At 40.1% G+C, this 23,659-nt stretch overlaps 1 protein-coding gene across 2 annotated transcripts; it reads right to left on the bottom strand.

The window, feature by feature from the left end:
• Nucleotides 1-1,443: 1,443 nt before the first annotated feature.
• On the bottom strand, nt 1,444-23,518 carry LOC142365919 (protein LBH-like). Of its 2 annotated transcripts, XM_075447671.1 has the most exons (5): nt 23,333-23,518; nt 8,018-8,093; nt 7,492-7,570; nt 5,380-5,554; nt 1,444-2,500 (listed from the first exon to the last, which is right to left on the bottom strand). In XM_075447671.1, exons 2-5 carry the CDS (start codon nt 8,086-8,088, stop codon nt 2,433-2,435), a joined length of 393 nt encoding a protein of 130 aa, XP_075303786.1. In that variant the 5' UTR covers nt 8,089-8,093; nt 23,333-23,518; the 3' UTR covers nt 1,444-2,432. The 2 variants fall into 2 exon arrangements, with proteins under 2 accessions (XP_075303786.1, XP_075303787.1); XM_075447672.1 differs by lacking the exon at nt 8,018-8,093 and having other exon boundaries at nt 23,333-23,513.
• Between the last annotated feature and the right edge of the window lie 141 nt (nt 23,519-23,659).

Genomic DNA, 23,659 nt, shown 5'->3' with positions numbered 1-23,659 from the left:
TGTTATTCTAGTAATTCTAGTAAAACATTAATACGACAGTGTCCCCCGTTAAAACAACTGTTTATGATGCTGCTCTTTAGGAATGACATGTAGTGGATAGATTACATCTATTAATACAATATGCAATAATTCTTTATATAATGGTTAGATGTACCCATTTCAAGTATTAGTTTACTGCAGAACTGCTGTTTTATGTTTTCCCATAAACTGGCAGTTTTTCTCCTCTCCAAGAGATCATCTCTGACATCTTCCAAGTATGTCTGAATATACTTTGAACACTGGACATTATAATAAAGATTACATGAGAGATTTTTATCCTTTGGATTATGAAGTATCACAGAGTTCATTCAAATGGACCAAGGAATTTACATGAAATCTTTAGATTACTATTTCTTCTTATTTTAATCTTGAATGCAATAAGATCCTCTGTTACTACAGTAATGAACAGAAATGTGACACAACAGTGCAGCTCAATAGAAAATATAACACTCAGTGAAAGTTTGAAACAGGATGTATCTGCTACGTTTGATTGAGTTGTTATCCAAAGGATTGAATTTCTTCACCGGCCGCTGAGATGAGGGAGATTTTCTACTCTTACCTTTATTTCTTATTCTTTATATTTTATTTATCATTGATAGGCATTGCATACCTTTTCTTTCTCATGCCCAAAATAGCAAAACTTCAATTCAATGGAGTTGAGTTTTAAGTATGAAAATCCGCTATTGTAGGTTTAAAGTTCCAGTGTGAAAGATTCAGGCCAATTATAAGACATATAGACTATAAGAAATATAATATGATAATAACAACTTTGTTTTGTCTAGAATTGCATGAAAACAAGGATTGTTGTATCTTGCTTTTTAATCAGTTAATTAAATAACTCTGTCTGTACTTTCTGAGAACATTCCCAATGATCATCAAGAGACGGTGGTTTAAACCTCCTCCTGCTTGCTTTCCTCTTCAACCCCTCTCAGTTTAGGGTCTTATTCCAGGCATTTCTTAGGCTTTGGAAAGCTCAATCAGCTGCTGTCGCATGTACATCAAAAGAAGACCCACAATGTTCGCCTCACCCTACAGCAGGACATAAAGACACTGCATAATTTCTGCTTGATGAAGAGGTCCCAGACACACTCATATGGGACACAAATTAGTTGACGTTGTCCCAGGTAGATAGAAGGGGGGATAAACTTCTCTCAACAAATAGGAGCGAAAGTCACCAGCTGATAGAACATCAGGGTTCTATTATTTAAACTGTGTTTTTCTTTTATATAATGATCAAAAAGTAATTTAATTTGAGGTTGTGTTACACTGCAGTCATTGGCTGCAGATGTTTCTTGACGCACCACACAGACTTTCAGAGGACCGAGATCTCAACCAGTCAGAGTGCGTGTAACATTTGCAGTTCAAGCCACAATAAAGGAAATATTTCTTTAAGAATTTTCAAAATGTTTATTACTTGTGCAATAATTTAGGCTTCCAGTATTTTAAAAAATATGTCTGTGCCAAACAACACCCATCTAAAATATACTGGTTCTTTTCACGTCTGTAACAAAATCGACTGCCTTGAAATTCCAGTGAATATATTGCTCCAATATTGTAAGGAAAACAACACAATTACATTCCCTTTAACATCTACTGTATGAAGACAATGCTTACATATAATAATATATTAAGGAATGTTATATAACATCAAAATAAGAGACAGATTTGTTCTTAATCAAATACTTGTAGCTATTATTACAAAGTGAATAGTGAGACCAAGATCACCGAACTACAGCAGTCAACAGCTAACAGGGATGCCATTTACATCTAAAGTTCATGGAAAAACTGCACAAATACAGCAGCTACCATTAGTAGTAAGTAGTATGGCACACATGAGCTAAAAACTTCATACAGCATTTAGAAATATCTGTCAGGACCAGATGTGCAGATGTGCATGGGCATCTGGACGACGAGGGCTTGGAGCCAGAGGGACTAAATTAATTTTGTGAATTTATTTACAAAGCTGGAGGTGTGACAGCATCCATGTTGGAAGGGAAATCTTGACATCAAAACACATCTGCTGCCAAGTTACTGTATTATATCTTTTGTTCATTTCAAAGCAGCCAACTAGGGGGAAAAAAATGTTCAGAATAGATTAGAATATTAGTCCCTTACATTCATCTATATTCACTGATATGTGTAAGAGCAAGCTCCTTCATCAGCACAGATGTGCGCATGCAAAGAAAAACACCTTGTCTGTGTTTACTCTGAAGGTGTAAACACTGGCTCCAAGCCCATGAGCTGGGGTTTGGGAATCTGTTTCTCTACCCGCCTTCCTATGTCTCCCTTAATCTGTCTATCCTCACAAGGCGCTCTTTCATTAGGCTTGTTCTCATTCATCCCAGTCTGGACACACTCACAGTAACAGTGTATTTCACATGAGGAGAGTTGGTTCAGTTGGATTCCTGCATCTCCACCCCTGACGCCTCTTCGTCCACTCCGGCATTTGCCTCCTCCTCATCTGGAAAAACATGCAAATGATGGATTATGTTTCAGACGGGTCAGATGAATTGTTTTGTTCTCGTGAATGTGAAGCTTGGGAGTGAACTGGATTCAAAGCCAAATTTAAACCCTTTACTGTGTAGGACTTATTCAACTTTCAACAAGTGAGCAAAGGAAATAACGGTACGAAGGATGAGACGCTTTCGGCTATTTTTAACAATTTTTGTGTTTGCATATCTGGAGCCAGTGGAGTGACAACACTGTCAGCCTAATGCACTCAAACATTTATGAACACAATAAGTTTGCTCAGTTTACAAGACATTACATTAGAACTCCTAACTCCTAATATGTGCATCACACATGGTGCCAACAGCACAAAAATTACTGTTGCTAGCAGATACATTTCTGAAATACAAAAACAAGACGATACCATTTATATCAAAATAATCTGATGCAGCATTAGATAACTTGTTTTTCCTGCAGTATCAGAACTGTTTAGATCAGCGCTTGAGGTGTGCTGGAATAGCTGCAGTCTTCATCCTTCAACAGTAGGTGTCGCTGCTGAGAAAATGACATTGCTACGTGAGAGGAAGGAAGTAGTCGTAGAGGGAAATAACCACAAACTCAACCAAGCATTTTATTTTTTAAAGGTTTTGTAGCCATTGCTATAATTGTACCCTCTTGGTTTAGGTGGTACACAGTTGCACACACTTTCCTCCATTTTTCAAACGCAACATCCGTTAAGAAAACGAGAGCTGGATAACTGGCCAAAAGGACACCAAAGAGCCCTGAACGGCAGGCATTGTGACATTTTTGAATTTCCCCCATTGGGGGATGAATAAAGTATTTTTCTATTCTATTAACATTGGTGCACGTACTGGCGACCATTGACTTAGCTGAAAGTCCTGCCAATTTATCCTTCCTAACAGCACTTGGTGCCTCTGGGTGGCTTAGACAGCTGAAGATTTTCTCCTCTCTGTTAGCAATTTAGCAACTTTGTTTGCATACTTTCTTAAAAACAAAAAAGGGCAATTAGCATTAAGTATAGCTATGTGCTGGACAAATTGTAGCTCCTTTTTTAAAGGATTTGTTTGTAATTGAGAACCTTGAACAGGGTTTCAGAACTTCCTTTTCTTCCCATACCTCTGCAGATCAGCTGCAGCCTGGCAGCTCAGGCAAAGTCAGGCTATCACAGTGTAAAAACAAGCTATATTGGATGGACTGATTGTAAATTTGGATCTCTTTAAAAAAAAAAGTGTAATCTGTAAATTATGTTATTGAAAACATGGGATATTGTGGTGTGCTTAAATTACACATTATAAATTCTGAAATCTACATAGCTTTGTCTTTCAAAGCCTGCAAGACTTCATGCATTCAAGTACATCTCGTTAAATCTATGCTTAAATGCTCATAACGGCGGTAAACAGGAAAGTGTTTCTCGTTATTCTTCTTCATTGACTATAAATGCATCTGTCATTTATTTTTTGTTCCTTCCTCCATCTTTATTTGCATTCATGCAAATAAAAACAACCAGAGGCAAATCCACACTGGACGGCATAAACTGAGGTGCAATGTGAGCCTTCAAACAACCAACCACCTGGAAAACTGCATTTATGTTGACTTGTATAACTCCAATACCTGATACATTCATTGTTCAATTCATGGAAGCCTTCAATCACAAAAGGAGTACATGTCTACTAATGTCTACTCTTGAGTATTTCCTCAAGTGAGAATGAAAGTAACATGTGCCCATAGAATAAAGAACTATAACAGGAGGAAATTACAGGAAGTAACCTTTATAGACACAGCATGAATAAACAGATGTTAACTTCTGATGACCAGTCAGGAGTGAAATATGCAAATTCACTGACACAAATAGCAGCAGGTTGTGATCTCGACTGGTATGAACACCAGACAGGAAAGCTATAAGAAGATGTATTAACTTATAGTCATGAAATTCTTTACGCTGCTTTATACTCCAGTACATTCAAATACAAATATTGTTCTTTTTTCTGTACTGTGTATGCATGACAGCTATATTTATCAATGTTTTACAAAACAAGGTACCTTTATCTAGAATAATCTGTGCCTCGTTGTGAACAACAAAAGTTTAAAATTCAACCTCTCCTAAACTGTGTATGGTACTTTTGCTTTCTTTATTGTGAATGCATTACTGTGTTTATTGTGTTTAGTGTTCCAGGCTGCTATAAGAATAAAATTTCCCCCTGGGATTAATAAAGCCATCCATCCAGCTATCCATCCATCCATTCATTTCATCCTCACAATTTAAATAACGACAAGATCACACCAGCAATAGTTCCTTATGTCTCCTCTACAGCATTGGCCCATCAGAGCAGCGCATGTGTATTCACACCACCGACCTCTCTGCTGTGGCTCCGCTTGTTCCTGTTGTTCTCAGTATACTAGTCAACACTGCTTGATAAGAATTCAAACGAAATGCTTCAAGGTTTTAGTCTTTTTTCTTTGAAAATAAGTAGTAAATATAAATCATTTAAACAAGTTTAGACTGGTACAGCTACTCCACCACACAGTAAAGATAAGTAAAAGACAAACAAATGTGTACACAATAATGCACAAGAGCTTTTCTTCCTTTTTTTTTTTCTTTTTTCCTCAACTTTTCAACTCCAAACATATTTTGGGAGCCTTAAAAGGATCCCAAACCCAAGGTTGGAAACCACTGCGCTAAACTTTGTGACTGTGTAGAAATAAGTTAAATGTAACTGCACCTAAAACAGCAACAGACAATGTGGCTGATGAGTCCGTGTGATCTTTGTTTATTTCGTCTAGTTCACTTGTTATTGACTGGTTTGATTCTGCAATAATTGTAACTGAGCCAAATACAAAAGAGGAACAGGGCCAGCTTTTGTTCCTCTTCACCTGCAGTTTGTTTGTCTGCAGTCCGTCTCTCAGTTTGTGCTTCTGGGGTGCTGGGCTCATCTGGCGGCCAGCGGAGCTCACCACTCTCAACCTCCGCTGCATCTATTGGCTCCACCACGATAGAGGGAAGCCTCTTGGACAGCTTCGGATACCTTTCATGGGTATCTGGGAAGATCTGTTTAAAACTTATGTAAGGTTAACAGGGGAGTTATCATATTTGGAGGGATTAAAACATCCTGCATGTGAGAGTACAACGGTGTGCAAAAAAAAAGATTAGTTAAACTACAACTGTGTGCATCAGATGGATTAACTCATTATACTGATGGTTAACTTAAAGAATTTGATTGTGTTTCAGGCACTTTAGCTCAATATGTAATATTACATTTTCATTTTTGTTTAAGCTGTATGTAATCTAGAGATAAAATTTAGAATAAAAAACATATTTACAGAAATGAAAAACTTCTCAACCAACTTTAGCCCAAATTGTTACGAAGAAGCTTATGCCCCTTTTCCACCGAACATTTTTGTACCAACACAGCTCTACACGGTCCCACTCTACCCTGGTTGGGAGCTTTTCCACCGCGGGTTGAAGGTGGGACCCGTTACAATTTTGAGCCCCGGCAAGTACCTGCTTCAGAAGTGGGTCTAGTAGGTACTTGTCGGTGCTAAAACGTCACATGATCAGTGCTGTCCACTGATTGGTCAGGTGAAATTACGTCATACACGCAACGAAGCTCGGGGAGCTTTATGTATGAAACACCCGCCATGTATGAAAACACAACTGCGAGAGAACCAGAGAATAAACAGAATTGTGAAGATGGAAGACTAGAGAAAGAAAGCCAACCCATGGACAGTGAGCGAGGTGCAGACCTTTCTGTGTGTGGTGGCTGAGGACCGCGTGCAGAAGGAACTGGACGGAGCGACATGAAATGAGAAGGTGTTCCAGGATATAACCAAGCTGATGGCTAGCCATGCTATCACCGGAATTCTCAGCAGTGCCGAGACAAGCTGAAGAGCTATTACCGGCAGGTAAAGGACCACAACAGCCGGAGTGGGTCAAACCGAAAGACATGGAAGTGGTTCGACCAAATGGACGGCATTTACGGTCACAGCCCGGCGAACGGCATGGATACGGCGACGTCTTTGTTGGAGGCGATGAAAAATGGTAAGTTGTTCTTATCCCATTGGTGCAACGCATATGTCTTAACAAATGCATGTTTTATATCGTAACAAATACATGTTCAAGTTACACAGACGTCTCATAAGTTGTTCTGAGTGAGCTAGCAAACAACGCTGTTTTGGAAGGCTAGCACAGTGTCTCACCTATGCGGTTACGTGTATGCGTTTCGTATGTTCACACTTTTTATTTTTTTTCACTCAAGACTCGGTTTGTGCAACCGATGAGTGTTCGGTTGCTGAGGTCAGCGAAGATCCTCCAATCCCGCAGGCTTCAGAACCGACACTGGCATCGCAATCTGCAGCTGAGGCAACAGCTGATCTGCATTCCACCGGCACCAACACTGGCGTCGCCTGTATCTGAGAGAACTCCTGCTGTTTACTTTTGTGCTGTCTTTTTTAATAAAGAGCTTGGTTTAACTAAACAATATGGATTGTCAACTGCATTACACATTACACTCCATCTTGTGTTTACTTTTGACTAACCGCGGCGTGACACTTTGTAGTCACCTGAAACCGACGTCACGTTAGTGGTGAACGGGCCGACTCCGCCCACTTCCAGGCCACAGTTTGGGTGGAAAAGAAAATGTTACTGGTGCCGTGTCGTGTAGTGTAGTGTTGGGCTATATCGAACCGAGTAGAGTAGGGCTAGCTTGGCGGTGGAAAAGGGGCATTAGACACCACGTGAATTCAGACAGGGAAATGTGCAAAAAGTCTACAAAACAAAAAATTTCCAGTAGATATTGAACTTAAACGTTAACTCATCCAAAAACATGCAGGTGTTTGTGTAAATTAAATGCTTACATTATAATGTCTAGCTGCTCGCAACGATGCTACTATGTAAAGTCATTAGTTCTGGAAAACTAAAGTTGTTCCAGTGGCGGAGCCAGTTAAATCAGGCTCAAGTAAAACACACAGACATAGTAGGAAGGATACTGAATCCTGATCTCCTCCTGCTCCTCCCCCACTGAAGTCCTCCGTCCCTGGCTCCAGAGAGTTCATTCCCTCAGTCATCCTGGAAGAAAACACATGCTGACGATCACCAGTCACGAAATTGTCGACACTCTTCCTCTGCTCATTATCACTTAGTCTTTTTTTCCTCAAACTGGCTAAAGTGACACTCTGAACATTTAAGGTTCCCGATAAACTCATTACACTCACAGCTTATGGAATGGTGCAGAACATTGTTCAAGTTGTTCGAACTACGTTGTTCAGCGGGAATCATTTTTCACGCCATTCTTCACAGGTCTAATCAGTAAGGTTTGTAGAAATTAGCCTACAATATTGGCCAATTAGTGCAAATGATCCTAAACACACCACAAAAGCAGCAGGTGACGGTCAATCACAGACACTGAATGAACTAAGGAGCAACTACAACAGGCTGCCAGTTCAATATGCGAGCGCCTTAACATGCATTTAGCCACCATACCTGTCTCATGTAATTTCCATACTGTTTTAATACCTTGATTTGATGATGAAAACGCTGTCCATGGGAACAATTAACTGGAAAGGCAGTAACTTTGGAAGATGCATTTAGTCTGTCAAACACAATAAAATCAAGCTCATCCCCTTGGAAATGCAAAAAGTCAAACACATGATAAGTGAGAGTTCTGTGTGAAATGCAAATCATACAGAACACAGTGATTTGTTCACAAACACTTAAACCTAGTATTTAATTTAAAAAGTATAAATGGAAATACATGTTTTCATATTAGGGATGTCCCGATCCGATCACGTGATCGGAAATCGGGGCCGATCACGTGGTTTCAGACTTTATCGGAATCGGACGTTTCATCCCGATCAGGGATTGGATATATGGCCTATATCTATATAGGTATATTTATTCTCATAATTTTTTTTTTATCAGAACTTAGGGGTGGGCGATATGGAAAATTTTTTTTTGCATAAAATCATGATTTCGATTTTTTTATCACGATCTTCCATCAAAAAAAAAAGAAAGACCAATTACAGTAGAGTTAAGTCGACATGCTGAACCACAGAAGAGCTAAGGAGTAAAAGAAAGAATTTGGCAATCAACACATTGTAATTCAACTGTAACCCAATTCAAGATGAAAAATAATGATCTAATTGATGACATCTGACACAGTGAGAGTGAAGCAACCGGAAATAGAAAAACGAACCACTGATGACGACTTGACTCCACCTCATGATGCCATGAGGTGGAGTGAGCAATGCTGCATGTTCATTTACTGCAGCCACAGTCACGCACTGCCATCACCAGAGCGCCCTAAAGGAATACTTTTCAACTGTGTAATGTTTGTCACGGTCGCGGTGCATCCCTTTTCTCTTGCACCGTAGTTGGCTTACGAGCTAGCGGTTTCCTCATCCAACCCGAGAGTGCTGCTGCTGGCCGTGAGTTTCTCCCGTGCGCCGCTATGGATGTGCTGTGGATGGTGCCGCTGCTGCTGTTCCCATTCCTGATGTGGACCAGCAGCAGTGGGTTAGGGTAGAAGAAAACCCAAACCAATTCCAAATTACAGAGGTGGATTTCCTCTTCTTCACCAGCTCGTCGGCTTGCCTTTCAGCCATGGCTGTCCATGCGTTTTCTAAGTTTTTACAAACACAACATGGAGGCGTGTAAGAAAGTGTCACGACGCACAGTTCGCTATGATTGGTCGGTTAGGTTAAGGACGCCCTACGTCTGCCGCATTGGCGGGAACCAACATTGAAAAAAAAAAAAATCATTGCGCTGATTGGCAAAGGCGATCTATACGGTTTCTCTAATTTGGTAGATCGCCTGCGATTCTCCACTCTTCCTCGCCAGTCACGATTTTATATCGTCAGATCGCGCACCCCTATCAGAACTATAATATTTCAAAACAAATGGGAAAAAATAACAGCTTAGTATTACTGTTATGTGGTGGTACAGAGTCAGACCGTCTCAACCATAGACATAATATACGTAGACGCCTCATAGACTGACGGTTGGAGCTGACGTATCAGCGCGGCCGCCATCTTGGATGGGTCTCCAATGCCTCCACATTGCATTTAGTTTGACTGAGGAAGGTGTATATCCCCAACTACAATAATCATAACTCCCCGAATGTTTATGTCTTTGGTCTAAACTCCACACAGAAACAACGCATGCGCCATGATGTCACTTTGCTGCGTGCCGTAAAGCGAAGCAGAACACGGCAGCAGCTTGAAGCTGGGGGCACGAATGTTCCTTGGTGTGGAGCTATTTTAAAGTGGATGACAAAAACGTTGCGATTGCAAACTGTGAGTTATGCAAACTTGGGATTTCAAGAGGTGGCAAGGACATCGCTAACATCCTTGATGAGAACAGGAACAGGCTCAGACCTGACAAGGTAGAGATGTTGGTTTTCATCAAGAAAAACGTACATTTCCTTCTGTGAAGCCAGAGGAGGAGGGTAAGATATAGGAGTGCAGTTCCGAAAAAGCACATTACTGGCCTTTCTTTATAACACTGTGCCACTTTTATTTGCTTATTTGTTTACATGCCAGCCAGGTATTTCAAGTAGAGCTGCTGCTGGTTTTATATTAGACATTGTTGCACTAAACTCCAATGTGAAGAATTTGGTATTACTTGATTACTTGTTTTATTCTAGCTACCTCACAGAAGTGCTCTATTTATAAGTGTTAAATGATAAAATAAGTGAAGAAATAAATAAATCGGGGATCTGGATCTGTTTCTTCCCCGTTCTTCATTTTTTTAATGTACTGTAGAAGTATCGGATCGGGACTCGGTATCGGCAGATACTCAAAATCAAATGACTCAGACTCGAACTCTGGGGCAAAATAACCTGATCAGGACATTCCTAATTTCATATATATATATATATATATATATATACATATATGATTTCAGACAAGCTGAGCAGAAAGCTGCTAGCATGAGGATACCTTAAGAGACAGCTAATGTGACTATTGGCTAATTGCTGATAGTTACACTGCTAACATTAACGTATGCCACCAGCTGAGTTAACATTTTTGATAACTGTTGTTTAAACGGGAACTTTACTTAGATCTCAGGATTCACCATAAATACCAGAGTGTAGGGCCCATGTCCACATAGCTCTTTTCTCTGGCAGAAAAGTGCACAGAAGTGTGTCAGATTTTATTTCTGACAACAACATCATAACATCATACCTCCACTTTACCAATACAGCTCTAGCCCACCCTTTTAGCCTTGTAGTATTTTGTCCAAATACGTTTTGTGAAACACTGTTTAGTTTGCAATGAGCGGCAAACAAAGCACTCATACTGACAACTGAATGAGCTTTTCTCTACTCAGTCTGACAGCTGTGGTGTAAGAAGAAACTGGTGTCTTACACAATTTGTCAAACTCATCGGTATGATGAAAATCACAGTCTTGTGTAAGAACTATTATTACATATCATTATGAGAGGGAGCCCGATTCTGGGGCTTTTTTAAGGTTTATCAAAGGCCAATTTTAAGTGGGACTCCTTTCAGAAGGTTCTCGGTGCAGGAGCACATTCAAAGACGATTAGCTCCACAGAGCATCTCTGTCCTCCATTGTCACCCGAGAGACAGAATACTTTTCCTTTTCATTTCAACAAGTTTGGTTGCCATCACGTTATTGATTGGTTACTATTACCATCAAAATTCAATGTCGACTGATCTGCTCCCACAGATTTTTGTTTTTTTTTCAGATATTTATGTCTGACATGTCATAGCTTGGAATGAATAGACACTGTCTGCCTATTTGCAGCAGTGTTGTGTGAACCCACGTGTCAACTGGAGGAGACAGAGACAGCAGTATTGGTATCAATGCTGTTGAAAATGAGTATCTAATTCATCACTAATTTTTAACATTGATTAGTATCTAAGTACTAATTGTTTTAATAACCCTAAACGGGGCACACAAATGAGATACAAGTTGCATATCTATGCAGTCAGCAGTGATACTGAACAATATATACAGATTTTAGATTGGTAAACCATTTCACTCTCAGAAATACAAGAGTTTGTTCTTAAGAGAGGAGCTGGTATTCGTTAAGCTGTATTTCCTTTCCCTGCTCTCCCTTCGTCTCTCTGTCAGTCACACATCTCTCTCACATAGCCTACACACACACACACACACACACACACACAGCCCCTCCCCTCCGTGCACACCGCGTGTGTCTCCATCAGCGAGATCATCCCTGGAAGCGTGGAAGCTGTGCCTTAGTGCAGAGAAGACGGCTGGCGAAATTCACGAAAGGTTGGTATCACGTGCACCTTTATAAAATCACACATTAAAAAGTCCTATGAAAATATTTTATATTTTGAATACAATGTTGTCCCGTCCCGACCTATAGCAAACAAGCGATTACGCCTTCTTTATAAAGTTAACTAGTAGCAAGTTTGTTAATTAATTTGTTTACAATATTCAACCAGTGCTGCTCAAGCAGAAAGACAGGGTCAGGGGGAGAAAGAGATAGATTCGTTAGGCATTGAAGAAAGAGTAGGAGAGGAGGACAGCATCCAACATGCTGCTGTGACTGAGCCAGCTGAAACAACAGGTGAGGTGGACAAACAGATGTAGAAACAGGCAGGTAAGAAAGCAGGTCTCAGTTCAAGGGAACTCATTTCTATTGTTCTGTTTCTGTTTAGATGGGACTTTGGCAACATCCAAAAGCGCCAAACACAGGGCCACTGGATTCAACCCTGAGTGGTTGAACATGCCTCAGTTCAGTATGACCAATGAAGGAATAGGCTGTTAATACAAAATGTAGTATGGCATAGTATTTTGTAGAGGTAAAGACATTTGAAGATGTGAATATTAATACAATAAAGTTCTGTGTGACCAATTATTAACGAAGGAATTATTTTGAAGAATTTTTATTTTTTAACCCCCCTCCCCACCGGTGGCCCACCACCACACATTGCCTTCAGATCTGTGGGAAACACTGGGCGCCCCATGTACAAGCGGCTATAGTCCTCACTGCAGCTGGCCCCGGTTCAAGTCCTGCATCGGACGGCCCTGTGCTGTTGCTCCCCCTCTCTCTGCCTCCTGCTTCCGGTCTCTCTGAACTTTCCTCTCCATTAATGGCACAAAGGCCCCAAAAAAATGTAAAAAATTGTATTTTATTTTATTTTTTTAAAAACTGCGTTAATGCGAGATAAAATCTTTATCGGCGTTAAATAATTAACGAGTTAACGTGATAATAACTCACCCAGCCCTAGTTTTTTCTGATTCTGATTTCAGCAATTTGCTGAAAAAACATTTTTCTAAGCTGGTAGCGTTTTTCTTTTTTTTTTTTACAACCGTTATGATGTGTGACATAGCAACGTGAAAGTTGTTTACACTTATAACTACTGCTTACAGCATTAACAAGACCAGACAGGAAAGAAATACAACTCAAAAGAGTGCTTCCATATTGGAGGAGATGTTGTTATCAAGTCGTTCAATTAAAAAGCCACACATTCTACAATGGTGATGTGTTGTTTACTGGCTAAACTGTTGGGGGAGACAGGACAATGGTTCAGGGAGCAGTGTCAGGAGGGTTTGTTGAACACAGCTGCGGTAAATCTCTGATTAGTCTCTGCTTCTTGATAATGCAGTAGTGTGCCAGGACTCAAGAACAACTGGAGTTGACAGATTTCTGTGAGCTGCTTTAAAAACATTTGTCTTGAAAAACTGTTGGACGTCTGGGTCTCTCTGCTAAAGCTGCTGCCCCCGCAGAAGCGGATGATAATGGATGGATGGATGGAAAACTGCTGTGCATGAGTCTCTGTATTGGCAAATCCATAGTAGTAGGAACATTGCAACATCCACATAAACAGGAGAGGGCGGTTGGGGAATATCACAGTAAGGCATGTCACTTTAAAGTAACACGAGAATTCACAAGTTATTTTTGCTCTTTGGCTACCCCCACATTTGTCAGATGGAACACCACCGTCATGAAAACAAATCTCCTTGTGAGCTCTGCAAATGTATAGCCACACACATGAATTTGTTGTCAAGCTGAAAGGCCCACAAAGACGCCATCAAAAGCCCACAAAAATGTCAAGTGATCATAAAGCAAAATGGTATGGTGCAGGGCTGAAACCATGAACTACAGAATCTCAGCCCCTGGGTGTTCCTGGGCTGTTACAGGCCCTGAAATGTGCCTAACAAAAGTCAGTGTATTTCTAAACGTGCAAATGCACATCATTTTAGGTTTCACAGCTTGTTGTTGCTTTAAACGCTTACTCATTCATGTGACATGCAGTGGAGATCTACATGTGACAACTATTTTAATACATGTGATTTTTGGTCAGTCTAAAAGACGACAACACTTTACTAAAAAGCTTCAATCCCTTCCTGGTTGGGTTTAAGCAATAGCATTACTTGGTTAGGGCGAAAAAAAACATTATGGTTAGGGCTAAAATATATTTTTCTCCTATGTAACCAGGACCTTCATTGATGTTATTTTGCTGTTGCCATGGGTACATGTACACATAACATGTTAGGACTAAACTATAACAGTTCTTGTTTGGGTTTAGGCAATAACATCACTGATAGGACGTAAGGTGAACCCCGTTTTCGTTTAGGCTCGCTCCGTGCTCTCCGAACTACATGCCCCTTAGCTGATAAAAATTACCAAGTTATTTTGCACTTATAAAAAAAGTTACGCGTCACAGAATCCTGTACTTTTTTTAAACCGAGACGTTTTCTGAAGAAATATTTTCCTCGGCTGAATGACAATTTTGACGTCACAAGACACCACGTGACCGCGCTACACCAATCACGTTGCCGATTTACGACAACAAACTGGAAAAATGACAACCTGCCTGGTGCTGTCAAATCTAACCTACAGAAAGGAATCTCGCAAAATATCATTTTAAAGTGAACATAAAATTATAATTATCAACGATAATGCTCATTCATGTATTTCTGAATTGAGCCAAATAAATTCTAAATAGTGCTTTATTTACAGCACGAAGCACAATTATAAGTGACCTTTCATGTTGTCATTTTGATCAATTAATGGAATTCCAATAATTATTGATAACCATCCACGTGTTTGTAACGTGGGCTAAATTAATTCCAAACGGTGCTTTATTTATAGTACAAACAACTATTGTGATGATAAGGTTACCTTTTCATGTTGTCATTTTTTATTAATGAATGGAAATAATTCTAATTCTCAATTATAAGGACCATTCAGGTATTCATTTATTGACTTATTCACTAATAACTATGCAACACATAAAAAAGTCAAAACAAGTAGGGCATACACATCAACCGGCATAAACTTATATACATATATACATAACCATAATAAAATGAATGATACAAATGGAATAGAATAGAGGTAAAAAAAAAAAAAAAAAAAACACACACACACACACACACACACACACTATTCCTCACTGTCAGTGCTGGATTTCTTGTCATCCATGTCACTTGAAGATTTCCATCTTCCAGATGCCAACCATGTCCAGTGGGAGATGGAGCGCCAATCTTTTGCTTTACACATGACCTCATTATTTTAGCCTGATAATTTGTCCTTTTGCAGTGCTGGTGGAGGGCATCACTTGTTGGGGGATAGATAATTCTGGCAATGCTGATGATGCCATACAGAAAGCTTTGTACTTAGCCTCATTGATGTTTTCTGCGGTTGGCTGATCGTATAAATGGCATACATATTTGCAAAGTAATGCAAATGTAGAGTGGTCCAAGTTAAATTCAGTCCCCAGATTTCTGAAAGTTCAGGTAGACATCTTTCTCGCATGCCACCGCAAATGTCTTCTTTTTGCCTTGTGGTGTCACACCCAGTGAATGTATGGATCCCAATCAAGGCTGAACACACACTGGCCCCGAGAGCTGATGACACCTTGGTAATGTCCATTATGCGTGTTCTGTTGCCCGTCCCTGTGAAAAAGTACAAGCTGCATGGCAAATCTTTCTGCAGACTCACAGCAATGACTGCTACATCAGTGTCAGGGCTCTTAATAATGACAGTCTTATGTTCCTGTGCAGCATGTTGTGCATGCAAAAACACCAGTGTCACATTCTTCGTGGTCACACTGCAGTTCTTCCACAGCATGAACAGACTGCACACCTTCCAGTACAGTCATACAATGACATTGGTGTTGATGTGCTATGTACAAGCTGAGGTTTCTTCCCACTGCTGTAAGATCAGCATGTGGCCACGCATCGTATAAGAACTCAGCAAGTGCTTCTTTATTTGTTCCTTCTGATTCCTTCCATCCCACCTTGTGCACGTGAAATTCTGTGTTTCCTCATGCTTAACAGAAGATATGTGCATGTAACAAATCTTTCGGTCGAAATTTCGTCTTCTTCGGTACTGCTGGATGATCGTGCTGCTACTGCGGTGCTGTTTCTGTTTACCAGCTCAGCTGACATGCCAGCTATCCGATTCGTCCATTCTGTTGACGTCTCAACCATGGCACCTCTCCCGAGCCAAATTGTTATTACGCCTGCCGAATATGTACATACGCCTTGCCAGGCACTAATTATTCCTTTAAACGTTGCAAACTAAAAAAGTACTGTGTTCTGAGCGGCGAAACTTTTTTTTAAACCTCAACATAACTCAATCTTTTTATGAGCTGAAGCGTGTTTGGTACGGAGAGCGTGGAACAAGCCTGGTGTTCTGAAGGAGTTTTCACCTTACGGCCTATGAGTGAGGGTTAGAAATCAAAACTTCTTGGTTAGGGTTAGGAAAAGATTATGGTTAGGGCTAAAAAGCATTCTTTTTTAAATGCAACCTTCACTTTCATGGATCCCATTTTAACACTTGACACTTCTCTTCTGACAACTAGAGGTTGTTTACTTTTCAAATGTAAATAGGTATATCAGCCTGCATGATCATGTGATTTATGGGAATTTTTCCACAATCTGCTGCAGTCAACACTTTGAGTTTGAGGTTGGCGAAAAATAACTGACACAGACATGTTTTAGCCTCTAGTTTTAACAACATAAAAATAAGTTTAAAGCTTTAGGAAACTAAAAGTAAATTCTGGAGACAATTATATCGGCTCATTGATACCAACCAGAGTATTCAACTTTATAAGGGTCACAACAGTCTCACCAGTGAATGGACATTGTGGTTATGACTTTTTATGACACAGTGGCTGCATCTGTACTTTTTGCTGCTGGGGCTTTGGAAGCTCAGAGAGAGACAGGAAGAGACTGAGCAAGCTGGTCAGGAGATATCACGGAAAACCCATCTCACCTCCTGCACCACACTGTGGGGGCTCTAAGCAGCTCCTTCAGCAACAGACTGCCGCTTCCACAGTGTAGCATTGAACGTTTCCGTAGATCTTTCATCCCATCAGCCTTCAACAACCACTGCTGATGGTGTCTGTAACAATGCTCTCTGTGTGCATCATGTTCAGTTTGTTCTCTACCTTACTTGGTTTGACAATATAGCTTATAATGAATATTGACTTTTTTTTATTTCTAGATTGCTACTCTCTTGTAAACATTTTCTTTTTTATTCTATACTATTTTTTCTTCTTACAATTTTTTGGTCTCCTTTTGGTCACCTGCCATCTTGTATCCTGCTGCTGTGACAAGAAAATTTCCCCTGCTGCGGGATGGATACTGACTTTAATGCATCAACCAATATTTTCTGACACTGAAACACTTGATACTGAGTGCAAAGACATGCAAATTGAAATAACTGGTCATTCTAAATGAGCCATAGGTATAAGTGTGAGCATGCATGGCTGTCTGTCTCTGTGGTAGCCCTGGTATCTGAGTGGTATACAGTACAGGGTACCTTCTATATCTTGCCAACAGTGGGTCATGGTAAACAAATGAGAAGAACAATGGACGGCTGGAACACCAAGTTGTGCTTATATTGTTAAACTGACACCACTTTTAAAATAATACCATGAAGTGATTCATCTTTCATCTACAAACCAGCTAACAATAACAGCATGCTGAGTGATGAAAGACAGACTTTTCATGTGACAAGTTATCAGAGATGCCACTTTTCTACAATCAGACAGGCAGTTGCTGTTGCCATGGGGACGAGCAATTGAGATTTTATGCCTCTGATTGTCTGAGTAGTGCACTTTGCCAGAACACACGAGGCTGAGAGCTGATTTAGGGTTATTCATGTGTGCTGTTGCGCAGCAATTACCACCACCAGGACAGGGTTGTGTTGTTGTGAGACTTCTCTGTGAAACCTGGAATTGCTTCTGCCCTTCATCATCATCTCAGCAAAGAGACAATACAGCCTTTATTCCTCATCAGAGGCTCGTATTGTTCCTCTGGAGGGTATCGGTGTGGTCAATCTGGTTGGTGCCTGCTCTGCTGCTCTGAAGGTAGCAGTTGGAGAGGCCAGTAGGGCTCTGCACATGATTTGTGTCTGATCATTTTTATGCAAAGTGCATTCACTCTGCGGTGATATGAAGCGTAACAGAGTCAAACATTTAAATACTGATGCCAAGCGTGACGCTGCAGACATGCCTCTTTTTGTAGCTAAATAACGACTTGTTTGAGCTCTGAACGTAGTTGCTCACGTGTTAATGTCAGCATTTACAGGAAGCTGCTTTGCTTATGCCTCAGCAGAGACGTGAAATGTTAAAACACTTTTCTAATCACCTTTTTTGGCAGGGTCAAACTGAAAGAGTAAACGTTTCAAGTGGTTACTGGTTACAAAGTGTTTTTGTCCAATAAAATCCGTGGCCCTTGCAAAGATGTGACTCAGGATTTTTAGGCTTGAACCTAGTTATATTTTGGATTGTGCAACATTTTAAAGTAAATGCCACAAAAAGGGAAAATTTCTTGTACCTTCATTAAGAAAGCAGATGGATATCAAAAGTACTAAGCAGTCATTATAGAGAAGAGTTAGATTTTCTTTTAAATTCTGTGGACATGTAAGGACAAAATCTAACACTACTGAAAATTATGTTATACAGCAGTAAATACTGTTTTGTGCTACTACTGATTTGATCATTCGGTTATAAGTGGATTGCAAGCTAAAATCTATGGAGTGTAACAAAAATGTGGGCATTGGAGGATTTATTTTGATACGTAAAGGATTAGTTGGATATTTTGTGAGAAAGGCTGGGGAAACAAGTATTTAACACCCTATACCTTGTCTAAACAAACCCTAACCCAGTCCCAAGGAATTGCAAGTGGGAGTTTAGTAAAATGGTGGAATGATTGGAAGTGAGTGCAGAATGAGTTTCAAACTAGCAAGGACTCGTGTAGATTTGCGCTTTTAAGCAGTGGACAGTGGACATCATGACATAGGAACACATGTAGACATAAAACATTGACATGCTGACAAATTGAAACTTAAGCTGTATCTGCATATTGAACAGAGTAAAGAAAATTTAGCAATTGTACAATTTATCATGAGATGGTGATATGGAGAAGGACACCAAGACCCCAATGCAGACCGACAAGGCAGGAGGCAGCAGGTGATGAGCAAACAAACAGATTCTGAAGGAAAAAGAAAAAAAAGACTAACTAAAACCATGACGAATGCCACACAGGAGTTCACACATAAAGATCTGACCGAGAGCTACAGAGACCAGACAAAAAATATACAGAGAGAACTCATGACAAACCGGAGGTGAGACAGCAATCAGCCTGCGGCCTGTACTCAGAAGCATGTTAAACATATCCAGGGTATCTTTCTGTTATCTGGCTTAACTCATCCTGACAATAGAGATCACACTAAGCAGTACTACAATGAAGATATCAACTCTGCAGGTCAACCCAGGCTACCCGACACTGGATATGTATGTGTTCATGTAAAACGGGTGGAGTTGGCCAATCAGGTGACCAATCACAATTGTATATTTCTATCAGTTAGGAAAGCAACACAAGCTGCTGCATCCAAAGCAGGAAGAATAAGCTGATCGATGGAGAATATCGAGAAAATCTAATGATTTAAGATTGCGTATTTAATCAAAATAATGTGTTACAGGTGATTTCTTGAGGCATGTGACAAAGACTTAGTCTAAATTCTGTCAGATATAACACTGTTTTAATGGTCTTTTCAACATATACATAATGTACATAAAATATGATTAAAACCCTTCAATGGACTTGTGAATGTCGACGTTCATTTTTTGTCATCCAGGCCCTCAGTATGGGATTCAGTTGTCCAGTGATTTTAATCAAATAAAAAATATATATAAGATGAATGTGGATATGAATCTGAATGTACATGCATATGCTATTGAGTGAAAGTTAAAGAGTGTATTCAGTCTGATATACGTTTAATTTTTTTCTCTGATATCAGAATCTAACCTGCTCTAAGGTTGTGTTTTCAGGATAAGTTGCCATGGTGATACAAGCCAGTAAGAAGAGAACCAGTTTCATGGTATTGGAAAATCCAGAGCTGAACCTGAAGTTACCACACACAGACAAAATCTTGCTTTGAAGTACAGAGCCATGGTGTAAAGATTTAGGCGTAAAAGTAACTGAAGTAACTCCTCAAGACAAGCTTTACAAAATAAAACAGGAAGTAGAGTAAACCAGAATAGGAACCATGGGGAAAACTCATGCAACAGATGCACAGCAAAAGCAATGACCAGAATTAAACTAAGACAACTAAGAAAACATGGTTTCAAAATAACAAGACAGCAAAAGACAAAATCCAAACCGGAACACAAAACCAACAGACTATTACAATATTTGGAGGCTTTGTTGTGAAACTGTAATGTTTTTCACAGTAGCCCAACTTAGTTATTTCATGTTGTGTCAGGAGTTTCGGCTTGAACTATTTTGTTGAGCAATATAAGCCGTGGGTAATTAAACCTGTTACAGTCAGGGGTATTATCATAAGACAATCACATGTTCTGAATTTGCAGAGATACAATCATAGTTATAGAAGTTAGACAAATGTCTTGCAGTAAAAAGTACTATATTATCCTTTGAAAACTTGCTAAAAGTAATCGCCTCACACTCTGTGAGTACAGTGTTTGAGTTTTTCTACAGTCCACCACCACAAAAACATAATAGACTGACCTAGAAATGGCTAATAATGCATGTTTAAAAATGCTTTATCAAAATGATTACAGCTAAAATAAATGCACTTTAAGGTATGATACTTTGGCTAAGATGTTACCTGTTATATAATTACATAATTATTCTTTAAGGGCAACATTTGACCAACTGTATTTCAATGAGAATCCATTAATGGCGGGGTAGGGGATCTTTTTCTGGAACATTTTTTTACATATTGCTTGAAATATTCTTCACACCCCCATTGCAACCAATTAATTAAAAGTTTTGACATTAATATGAAAAGTTTTAGTGGCCTCTAGAACGTACAATCTAGGAAAAACAGTATCCAATCATTGTGAACGGTCCGTTCACAATGATTGGATTCTGATGCCGTCTATCAAACTGCAATCTGCTCCTCCCTCCCCCTCCTTCACCCTGTGCGCGTACCCTGCTCCGTGAACGAATTACGCGTCCAGAAGCTTGGCAGGAAGCTAAACTAGAGCCAACTTGGCTAGCACCTAGCATTATTAAACGTATAGTTATCATATACTAAATACTAAATACTAAATACGGCAACGATCGATGCTTGCTGTCAGAACAGCGCTCGTGCACCTTCGTGCTCGTGCACGTTCATGTACTCTAGAGGCGTGCCTTCGGGGGGAAAGTGAAGAAAAGGGTTGGGACTTTTTACCTGTGTATTTTCAAAATGCAGCTTCGCTGGACTCAAAATCCAGGATCTCCTACCCTACCTTTAAAGCAATACAATGTAACTTCTCAAAAAGCCCACTCTGGAGCTCCCCCTACAGGCTTGGAGGTAATGTACGGTTACACTGTCATAAATACAACACCCTTTCGCTTTCACGTTTCACGTTTGTTGACGAACCGGCGAGGAGTCAGAAGGTGCAAGCTATGTCGACCGTGAAGGTAAGAGTAATCAAATGTACCTGGGAGCGCAAGAGGGGTCTATTTGTTTTTGCGGTAGGTGTGCCAGAAAGTAAGTCGAAGTACTTCCGCTCAGCTCCCGGGCCGCTACCGGGCCGGTCCAGCAAAGTTACATAGCGCAGTTTTTCCAACTTTGACCCCCGAAGGGCATAGGAGACAGGCCAATCGTAATATTAAAACTCATTCTAGCCGCACAATTTTTTTCGAGCTGTTATTTTAAGGTAGAAATGTTACATAGTATTGCTTTAACAATGTCATAGACTAGGTTGCAAACACAAACATTACATTATCATGTGAGCACACTTTGGTTTGAGTGAAAATGAAAAAGTTATATGTAACTTCTCAAAGGACTTTGAGGAAGTCATTTGTGGATTTACAGCTAAAGAGTCTCAGTCAAAGGTGCTGACAACATAAAGGATGTAAAATAAGTTCAAATGATAATTTATTCATTAATGGCAGTTCTATCTATGACAGTTGTTTGATGAAAGTGTGGAATCCCTGAATCCCTGGACTTCCAGGAGTTTTTATTTTTCACTGAAAATGTAATTCACTTTCAAATACATCCAAACATAGTCTCCTTGATGAACAAACTGTGTAAAAAAAAAAAGGCCTTAAAACTGTCATGATTTAGGTTGATCGAAGAGATGTTTTGTCAAACAGGTGCTTTAATTAAGCACTGCAATTATGTTTTCTTTAGGCACTTAAAAGAGATTAAGTAAATTAATTCGATTTTTTTCCTTTCCCAGTTCTTTTCTTTTGTCCCGTGTTATCATTTATTTGAAACAATTTGTCTATTTTACATGCTAATGTTATCAGTCAGAGCCCTGCAAATCTGTAGAGAACAAGACTCACATAAACACAATGAGTAGCACAGTTGAGCAGATGAGTTTCAGATGTTTGTAGCAAACCTACAAGGATAGTGGGCTTTTTTTTTTCCCTCAAGATTTCCACATGGAGTAAATCCTGATTTTAAGAAAACTACTCAGCCAGCAGCTGCTGTCTCCCTCTCCATCATTTCATGTTGCTTCTCGAATGAATAATGTAAGCAAAAAAAAAAAAAAAAAAAAAAATCCTCCTCTCCCTTCTGTCCATCAATAGATTCATCGTCGGGAAGACTTTCCGAGGTGGGAGCCTCTGGCGCTTCCCAGCAGCAACTTTTAAATGAATGACTTCACTTTTGCAGATAAAGGGCATTGAGAGAAGGACACAGGTATGACCGCCCCGATCTCTCCTCTCATTGTTACCGCAGCTTCAACTTCAAACACTTTTTCTATTTCTGTTTTTAAATCGCAGCCAGGGGAGCCAGCAGCACCCCCTCCTCCTTAGATAAACCCAGTAAATTTGGACAGCCCAAGGTCATGAGGAAAATTCAATCCAGGGCCAAAAAACATTAGTACACTGTATTACCTGTACACTGTACACTGTATTAGAAATGGCTCCATTCCTCTGTTCCTGTTGAAGTTCGGTTTGATTCCTCCTGTGTTTGTTGCCCCAGTTCAGATCCGCTGAAGCTTAACTGCCCCAGAAAACTTGTTTTTGTGCATCTGATACACATATAAAACGTGTTGAATCAACACATGTCTAGACCGTGTGGGTCAGGGAACACAGGTTTAGCCTGACTGTGTGCGCACAACAGGTAGGCGGCAGCTACTAGTGATAGATTTAAAACAGCTACACTTACACACACCACACAGACGGATTTGTGCTTTTTCTGCCCACAATCCAACTCTCTGACCCGCTGCACCGTTGTAGAAAAACTCCATCTATAGCAGCTTTTGTGAATTTCCCTACAGTTTAGACCACCGGCGTGATCAGTCGTTCAGCTACTTTTTTTTTTTTTATCAAAATAAGAAAAAGAAATCAAATGAAAAAGAAAGCGAAGTGGACGTTTTCGGGGTGTTCAAAGCGCAAATGAAATCTCCGTACCTGTCAGCGGGCTGGTCCAGTGTTTCAAAGCTGGAGGGTCTCCGTCCTCTGTTTCATCACACTGATGCTGCTGCTGGCGACGCTGGAGCGGATGGTGATGATGATGGTGATGATGGTGATACAGGCGGAGGGGCGCGCTGGGCTCTTCGGTTAAGTTACTGCTCGCAGGAAAGTATCTGGCGCATGCGCAGTGGAGCGATACCAATGTTGCTTTCAAAGAATGTCGGGGGAAAAAAAGCTCATTTTGAAACGAAGAGGAAGTAGGAAGAGTAAAGTAGACCTATGCCAAAAATAATCAGATGTTTCTTTTTCAGGTGTATCAAAAGC

This window comes from Odontesthes bonariensis, chromosome 17 (genome assembly GCF_027942865.1).
Source record: "Odontesthes bonariensis isolate fOdoBon6 chromosome 17, fOdoBon6.hap1, whole genome shotgun sequence".
Taxonomy (NCBI): Eukaryota; Metazoa; Chordata; class Actinopteri; order Atheriniformes; family Atherinopsidae; genus Odontesthes; species Odontesthes bonariensis.
This window is presented reverse-complemented; position numbering and strand designations above follow the sequence as displayed.

Bases quoted from the DNA above. Each gene is read 5' to 3' on its own strand.
- LOC142365919 (XM_075447671.1), bottom strand. From the start codon at position 8,088: ATGCATCTTCCAAAGTTACTGCCTTTCCAGTTAATTGTTCCCATGGAC. The intron at 5,555-7,491 runs GTATCCTTCCTA...AGTTTTAAACAG, and splicing joins CAGGAGGAGATCAGGATTCA to ATCTTCCCAGATACCCATGA. The intron at 2,501-5,379 runs GTGAAGAGGAAC...ATGTTTTTCCAG, and splicing joins TGCAGACAAACAAACTGCAG to ATGAGGAGGAGGCAAATGCC.